Here is a 9,176-nt window from a genome sequence, read left to right as displayed (position 1 = left end):
TGATGGGTAATTGGTCCTCTCGGCCATTGGGCAATGGAAAAGGTAGACAGCAACAGATTCTAACACTAACCATTTTAAGTGGAATCTCGCACAAACCAAATTCTCCTCTTTCTTGTTAGTTTATGCAAGCAACGGAGACAACTAATCGGATTGACAACGATGTGCAAATATAATAGCCAATAAGATACACATCAAAGTCGTATTGTATGCATATGAATGATCTATCATCATGCACAGATTCTGCGGAAATTGGTGGGCTACATGGCGGAGTTTGTTTGGTGACTTTTGGATTCCAAAAAGCACCAAGTTTGTTTGTCGTTCTATAGCATTCTAAAAACACTAATAACATGGGACATATTCACGCAACGTCCAGAGGAAAGTTAGTTTGTCGCTCTAGCTTTTTAGGGTGTGTTTGGTGGGTCGTGAATCCGAATTTTCTCATCTCACCTGACTTTTGGGGGTTTGTTAGCCTAGTGTTAGTCCTCGGGCACTACCCACCTCACATCAAAGTCGTATTGTATACATATGAGTAGAGAACATCAAATCGAGTGTCGCTACTCGACCAGGCGGACTTGCCTCGAAAAATTTACACGTGTGACCCGGAGAAGCCTCCCTGCAGTCCTCTGAAACTTCTTTCACCCCCGAGCCGCATCCTCACACCCCTCTCTCCCTCATGTATCGCTCATTTTCCTCTCAAGATCCAGAAGCCTAATGCCGCCCCTCCTCCGCCGCCTCACCATGTCGAGCACCGACTCCGCACGCTCGCCCCTCCTCCTTCGAGATCTATCTTTCTCCTTACACATCCCTAGCCAGCGAAACAACCTCCGTCGCAAGCTCCTCACCTGCAGCTTCGTCCGCCGAACAACTTACAACGTGTCGCCGGTGACAACCATACGCCGCTCCGAGCGCTGGCCACAGAGTTCCGACGCCATCGGACGCGCCATTCAAGGTCTTGGGAGTAAGAAAGTTGGACTTGTTTGCAATAACTCATATCTCAACATAAGCATGCCACCAAACATCATCTTGGCTCGATGGGTGAACACACCCGAGTTGAGCCCATCTTTACAGGGTCAGCACGTGTCAGGTAGGGAAGTTTTTTTTTTACTGGTGACACAGGCAGAGATGTGCTTAGGATCCAATCCAATTGATACAACAACTAAATCATACAGTAGAGTACATACTAATTGGAAAGATGATGAAGCAAGGATCGTATCCCAAATCCATAGGAATAATAATTGATCAATCGATACAGCATACTGTACTACACGCCAACAATTATTGGAAGACAATAATTGGAAGTGATAAGCGTATCCACCGATCGATCTCTCTGCCACGGCGGCCATCACAGAAGCAGACAGATACTGCCAGAGGAGTAGACGACGACATCCCAATCTGGAACAGAGCAAGGACAACCGTACGCGTACGGCCCTCGTCGGCACGCATCCGGACGCACGCGGCTGTTGGAGTTCAGAGACAGTACTCCATCTCCCTTGTAATATGGATGGATCGATCTAGGACTGGGAGGAGACGAAGACGCGGATCTGCTCGAGGAAGGTCTGGCCCTGGGGCCGGTCGACGCGGCGGACGTAGCCCGCCGCCACGGCCGGCGAGTACTCGGCGTGGCCCCTGCGCCCGCTGCGCGCCCACATCTCCGCCGCGTACCCGCGGTGCGCGTAGTACGCCACCGCGCCCTCCACCGCCGCCGCCCCCTCGTCCGCCGCCGGCACGACCTCGACGGGGAGGCGCTCGTAGTGGCCGCGGGAGACGCCCTCGAGCTCGTCCAGCCGCGCCAGCCCGCGGGCCGTCACGGAGTAGAGCTCCCCCTTCACCCGGTGGCAGCCGGCGGAGCCCGGCAGGTTGAGCAGGAACGGGACGCGGTAGGGCCCGCACACGAGCGGGAGCGGGGACGCGGTGGCGGCGGCGCCCGCGAAGGCGGCGTCGCCGGTGAGGAAGAGGTCCTGCAGCAGCGCGTGGTTCGAGAAGCCCCGCTTCAGCGTGCCGTACGTGAAGACCAGCGTCCTCTTCGCCGCCGCCGCCGGGGGCGGGGACGGCGGGTGCTCCGCCGGTGCGTCGCCCGGCGCGCCCATGTGGATGTACGGAGACGATTGGCTGGCTGGGCGAGAGAGACGATGGGGAAGAGGTGTGTCGGGTCTGGTCGTTTGGTCGCTGTGGGGGTGCTGCATTTATTGGGCGAGTTGGGGACGCTGGTCGACGTGGCTTGGGCCCCGCCTAGCCGGCCATTAGCGGCCGTCGTTTTCGTCTCGTCTCGTGACACCCGCAAAGTTACTTTTTTCTCACGATGAATAAATATACTCCTCTTTTTTTTCGAACTGGAGAAGTTTTATCAATTTCGATGAGAAATAAAAGTGTCGTCAATCAATTAAAAAAAGGAAATAAATATGCATTATGTTTGTTCCTACTAGCACTTATGCACTCAATTTACACCAAATCAAATTTCTAGTTGGTATTTCACTAGGCAGTTTATCAAGTAAATGCAATGGAGTAAGTATGTTTGTTTATGCCGGTTACTAGGTTTTACTTTCATGGAAACATTGACAAGAGCTATATTGACTTTGTTTGATTTGTTGTGGCCATACTTGTTTACCGAGGACGTCGCAGTGACAAGGCCTTCTCCTCTCCCCTTAGTCCACCGCCGTCGATGTGCATCACTTGGCAAAGCCCATGCGGTGCTAGCGGCGGCGGGATTCTCTCTACCCAACCTTGACTGGTTCTTGTGGGGGATCTGTTGATGTTGTCTCCTATGCTTTTGTTATTTTTTGGGGGGAAGAATTCAGTTTATTTATATATTTTTAAGTGATTTAGCTCATTTTCAGAATTGATATTGAATCTGTATCTTAGAACAAAATTTCATGGGTAGTATCTTCTTGTGATCCTTGCATTAGGATTAAAAAGAAATGAAGAATATGGAGTAATTTGAATCTAGTCATTGCATTAGTTCTCCTCAGTCCTGATGGCTCTAACACTTTTCGAGGGGAGAGTATTCTTCGTGCTTCTTCTGAATTGCTCAAACGGCAGCTTAATTTGCATCGTGATTACTTAAACGCAACCTCTGACTTCTGGTTTTGTGAGACACATTCTCATAGGCAGACTCTCCGACAAGAACAACACGACCCGTCATCATGTGTGTGCACATACTTCGATTAGGAGAGCCACTCCTTGCTCGACACACAACGATATATACTCACGTCTGATGCATGTTACGTTCCGGTTCCAAGGTAAATAAAAAAGAAACAACTCAGTCTGTTGTGAGGTTTTCACGTGGTGGCCAGATGAAAACAAAGAAAACGTGGAGACATATAGACGGGAGCATCAAGAAGGTACGATTCCTCCGCCTCTAACATGTAGATAAACTTGCCAGAAGCTAGCCCCCACGAGTCTCGATAGCCATGTGTAACGTTTTTCAAGTTTAAGTTATCTAAGTTAACCCAACAAGGTACTTCAATCGGCACTTGTATATGACTCCAACTTCTCTTATTTTTCTGTTGAACAACCTAAGATACACCTTGGTAGAGGCACTTCGATATTTTGTCGAGTGAAAAACCACTTGTACCTCCAATGGTTCAGTGAGCCAATAACTTTGAATAAAAACTGAAAATGATACTCCGAAGTTTCAGAAAACAAATCTGAGGTTTGTACGTGGATGCATTCGGAAGTGTTCTACTTATTTGTAAATTTTTGTTGCATAATACATCTATGTTTTGACTATGAAAAATAATTCAAACCTATGGCTCCAAAAAGACAAAATAAACTCGATTTTGCTCTCCATTTTTTTATGTGTATATCAGAGTTGAAAATTTGTACGCACATGCTAGATATTTATATATATGGCCTGCAGTTACGGTATCATAGCACGTAAAACTAGAAAACTTCTTGGAAATTTTTCTAAAAATATCCTTGTTAATATGACGATTTGACCTGCAGTTTTACCTAAATTTAGCTATATGGCCCCCTCCAAGAATTTTTACATGTAGTTGGCCCCCTTTATATCACTTTCCTGGCTCCGTCCCTGCCTATATACATATAACTAGGGTGACCTGCAATAGCTGGATAGGCCGAGATGAGATCACATTGCATTGTTTACATCTAGTAGAAACATAAAGCCGAGCAAACATTTTTCCTAGATTGGGGGAAAAGAGAGACGAAAAAATTTGTACAAATGTTGGGAATGAGGGGCACCAGGAAATAGTATCTTTGTGTGTGCTTGAAGTCCGTGGCAACATCACTAGGTCACATAATCCATGATCAAGGTTGTACAGGAGTTATCGAGCTTGTTCGCACAATGTTATCAAAGAAGACTATCTGATGTACTTGGGTGGTGGCCGGTCGGTGCCATGAAGAACGACCCTTGGTGCAATTTTGGCTCATATGTGGATCCTTCCCTATCTCAGACTCTAATGCATACAATAACCATCCCAGCTGCTTGTCTCTTAGCTAGCTAACAACATCAATACTGATTTGATTCTACTGGAGTGTACTACACCCTCTGGTGCTTGTTACCGTCAGAAGGTCATATTGTGAGTTTTCATTTTCTTGCCTGTCAGAAGATTCTACTATGTGGGAGTTATTTCGATCAGACTAGACGGTCAGTTGTTAACACCATCATTGAAACTTGTAAGCTAACCTGCAAGGAGGTGCATGGCATCTTGCGAGCCCATTACTTGCACTCTGATTTAAGAGTCAGCAACATTCCACGCCACCAGGTGAGGTGACGAGATGATGACGGTCAACTTCAACATGGCACCCTTTTCACGATATTGCCAAACACCTTGTGCCACCAGTACGAAGCGGCCATGTTGACACGAGTTAAAATTCTCATCGGCAACATATATAATAATCTTCGTCAGTTGCATGCTGTTATTTTGAGGGATCATCGGCAAACCGAATCAAGAACAGTTTGCTTGAAGGCCCATAAACGTAACCGGACATGTACTTATGTCCGGTGCAGATGTGCAAAGCACATCAGTAAGAGGCTATTCCCCTTATCATTGTTCGAACGCCATTTCGCAATCTCGCATATGAAAGTTCTGAAATGCAAAACCAGAAGATCAGAAATGCATTACGCTAGTTTACAAATTCCACACAGCTAACAAGTTCACAAATGCAGTACGCCAGTTCACAAATTCCACAGAGCTAACAAGTTAAAAAATGCAGTACATCAAGGTCTATGGAATGCTCACGTCTCTGGTGTGACAACCACGGCGGCCCCATGGCGATCAGATCGTTTCTACGGTAGCAGAGATCATCGACCCTGTAACTGAAACATGGGATATGCCCAGCTGGTTGAGCAGAGTGACGATGCAAATTCTAATGTGTGAACAGCACGAGGATTAGCATTTTGACACAAAGAGTTTGTTTTTGGCCCGGTCGGCCTACCGTACGTGTTCAGCTGCATCTGATCAACCGGCAAGTGTCGGCATTGGCGAGGGGCGAGTCCTGTGCTGGCTTTTCATGGCGGGGAAGGCATTTGGAAACTACATATTGTCCGGCCAAGGCCCATCACTTTCTGTGGCGTCTTTGTCACAACCTCCACCAAGTTCATGCCACCAGAAACTGAAGAACAGAGTTCCAGCGCCAGAAAGAATCCTTCAACTCAGTCCAAAGACCCCTCCTCGGAAGAAGCAAGTTGAGTGATGGAAGCCACCTCCGGTCGAGTTTGTCATGATAAGTTTTGGTGGCCTCTTTCTTTCGTACCTGGAGCTCGCGCTGGAGGACGGGGCTGCTCTAATGGTGATATATCGTGTTCTTGTCGACGATTTGCCTGCTGAAGGCCTGAAGTTGTATCCCTTTTGAAAACGATTGAACTGGCTCAACACTTTGGGATGGTTCTCTCCAAAAAAAAAAAAACACTATGGGAAGTCATTTTCGCGATGGACGGCCTCACCCTACAAGCCGTCTCCTCCTACTCACATGATCGTGCGTAGTGAGTAATTGGTTGCGTCTGCCGTTGGGCTGAGCAATGGAAAGGTCGATAGCAACGACAGATTCTAACGCTAACCATTTTAAGAAGAATCTTGCGCAAACCAAATTCTCCTATTTCTTCCATGTGTCTTGTTACTTTAAGCAAGTGACAGAGGCATTCAGTTGACCCTGACGAGGGCATCTACATGCATAATAATAAGTTTAGGTTGAATAGTTATACTCCCTCCGTCCGGGAAAGGGCGTCGGACCCTTAGTTTATTTCCGTTTTTTCGAAAAAACCCCTAATACATCTAAACCGTGTCAAAGTAGTCCTAAATTTCAGATTTCAAACCACCTTCTTCCCCGACCGGCCCGCCGTCCGCCATTGACGGGGACGAGGAAGGAGGGCGGAGAGGAAGGAGGTCGTCGAGGACCTCTCCGCCCTCCTTCCTCCTCTTCTAGGTCCACGCCCTCCACTCCCTCCGCCGCCTCCGCGCCCTCCATTTCCCTCTTTCAGGACGTGCTCGAGCTCGAGCGAGCTTTGACGAAGGTGTGGCGCAGGATTCGCCGGAGGAGACGAGCTCAAGCTCCACAGAGGCCACGTGCATGATCTACGTCACCTAGATCAGAACAGGATCTCCGCCATAGACCCACGCTTGTCGGGAATCCGTGAATCGAAGGAATCGAGGCATCTCCTCCAACTCCGGTGGCCGGTCGAGCTCGACGCCGTCGCCGCTCTTCAGGCTTCCCCGAGCTGTTAAACGGCTTCAGGGTGATAATCTGTTCCTCCAGGATCGTTTTCCCCTCTCGATTCCCTGGTGGTTTTCCCGGACGTCTTTGGTGCTCCTCCGCTGACCAAGAACCAGCGGCGCCACCGTTGGTGCTGCCAGTGAAGGAACAAGTCGTTGTGCTGCCGGTCAATGAACAGGTCGCCCGTGTAGCTCACTGGTGCTGAATATTAGGTCCTCTTGCTTGCTAGTGCTGAATCTGAGGTCCTGGAGCTCACTGCTGCTCCCCTGAATTTGACTGAAGTAATGTTTCTCAATATTGCTTGAACGGAGGGAGTACCTGCGAGGAAGTGTGCACTTCTAATCAGCTTAACTTATTGCTTTACCATAACTAAAATCAGTCAAGAACATTTGTGCAGAAAATGATAATGACATGTCTCAATTCAGTCAACGAACAGCAACATGTCACAGTACTGCTAATAAGCTGAACATTCGTGCACTTCTAATAAGATGAACATTTGTGCACTTCTAATCAGCTGAACCTGTTGCTGTTATATGTCACAGTATATTTGCTACAGAATGCTGACTTTGTGTGGCTAAGTCACAGGCTCACAGCTACATTATGCTGATTTAGCCACTACAAGCAGTCCGACGTTGAACTACCTAGATTTATCACTTTATGGTAAATTTTTTACAAACCCAAGTACAGCATAAACAATCTCAGTCCACGCCAAAGTAACGTATACAATTTTATGGTAATTTAAGGACGCAGAAATATGTGGTGTCTCGGTGCAAAGTAAAACAATGTGCCTAGTTCCTCTGTTTGTGTATGTACGTCCGCCTAGTGGTTTGAGCATAATTTAAGATAAAACGCTGGGTGGGTCATGAAGTTGTCACGGACGGATTAGTCACGAACTGGGGAATTGCTAACTTTTGGTCACCAAGTTGAAGCGTTGCGACACGTTAGTCATTCCGGCATGACCACCGTTAAGTCACTGATGCGGCACCATTAGTGGTCACGTGAAACACGCGTGCAGCCGTTCCAGCGCCCAAATTTGAAGAAAAAAATTCACACAATTTGGACAGATAATTGAAAACATTTGGGCCGTAATTTTTTAAATAATTTTGGTAGCATTTTGAGTGTAGTTTTTCACATATTTTTGAAAGCAATTTCACTGTAGGTTTGCACAAAATTTTGACAACATTTTGACTGTAAGTATGCACAAAATTTTGACAGCATTTTAACTTTAAATTGGACTGAAGTTTGCATGGAAAATCGACAGAATTTGAAATGCAAACTAAAATACCTTCAGATAAGAAACAACTAACTGTCTAAAAATCTGATCAAAGGGACAACAAATTGATGCAACAGCTTTGTTTCCATTGCTCAAAAAGACTGCAATCTTTCTAACATAAGATCAAACGAACAGTACATCAACTTTGTCGAGGTGGCGCGGCTCATGCACTAGAGCTGGATGCCGTGCCACTGCTGGTGGGACGTGCACCTACATGGAGGCGGCTGGCAGCTCAGCCATGTCCAGGTGCATGTTCCACCCGTGCCTCGGCGCGAGCGAGAGAGGAGCGCCGAGATCCGGCGCTGGTGGTGGTACCTACCGCCGGACCTCCGCACCGATCCCTCCTTCGCAGTCGACTCCAATAGCTGGCACACCTAGCGCGAGACCGAGGAGGATCCGAAGAGGAAGACGGGCTTCCTCAGCGCCCGAGACTTCCCGTTTGAGCGGCCACCGCCGCCTCGTCATCGAACGCGACAATCGCCGGCGCCTCCACAGGATAACGACGATGCGCTGGCCTGCCACAACGAGGAGGACAAGGACGACTCAGACGACTTTGTCGCCTGCGTTTTCCACGACTGACAGGCGGCCATGGCGGAGGGCCGGAAGTTCGACTTACCGCCGGCGATGACCGACGAGGAGATCGAGAGGCTCGGCATCCTCATGTCGGAGGTGGACCTGGCGGTGCAGCCGAAGCTGCCACAGTACCGCACCCGCCGCCTCCACCTCCGTCGTTTAGCCCATGGGATACTCCACATCTACCACCGACGTTCAACCCGTGGGCTGCTCCACCTCCACCTCCACCACCGGTAGCACCGGCGTATGTTCCTCTGGTTGCCAACTGACCGTGGCAGATACCAGAATTTGTTGTGCTCGACGACGACGAGGAGTAGGCTAGGGTAGCAAGTGCAGGCCTTACATGCATCTTTTAGTATTATATTTTTTATTTTATTTATTCACTATGTAAATTATGTTTATGTTGAAACAATGCAAAACCAAAAAAAAAATTGCATCGTGCCGCTGGAGCACCCGGCGTAAACAGACGTGGTCGATTTCGACTATTTCGACCGATGAAAACGGACAAGCGCGAATAATTTGGGCGCCCGTTTTTGCGTCGTCGGCGGGAGATGCCCTTAGTGGAGGTGAAAATGAAAAGGTGTTTGTCGCACAATTTTAGCTCCGGGACGGCCGCAGGTGACCACTGACAACGCCACATATGTGACTTAATGGAATGAGT

The 9,176-nt window shown here is 48.2% G+C and overlaps 1 protein-coding gene across 1 annotated transcript; it reads right to left on the bottom strand.

The window, feature by feature from the left end:
- Positions 1–1,506: 1,506 nt before the first annotated feature.
- Positions 1,507–2,087, bottom strand: LOC124684696 (putative gamma-glutamylcyclotransferase At3g02910). Its single transcript, XM_047218961.1, has one exon. It carries the CDS (start codon positions 2,085–2,087, stop codon positions 1,512–1,514), a length of 576 nt encoding a protein of 191 aa, XP_047074917.1. The 3' UTR covers positions 1,507–1,511.
- Between the last annotated feature and the right edge of the window lie 7,089 nt (positions 2,088–9,176).

Source organism: Lolium rigidum, chromosome 1 (assembly GCF_022539505.1).
Source record: "Lolium rigidum isolate FL_2022 chromosome 1, APGP_CSIRO_Lrig_0.1, whole genome shotgun sequence".
In the NCBI taxonomy this organism is placed as follows: Eukaryota; Viridiplantae; Streptophyta; class Magnoliopsida; order Poales; family Poaceae; genus Lolium; species Lolium rigidum.
Note: the sequence above shows the minus strand (reverse complement) of the source record. Positions and strands in the feature narration are given on the sequence as shown.

Coding starts and splice junctions, on each gene's coding strand:
- LOC124684696 (XM_047218961.1), bottom strand. CDS start 2,087: ATGGGCGCGCCGGGCGACGCACCGGCGGAGCACCCGCCGTCCCCGCCC.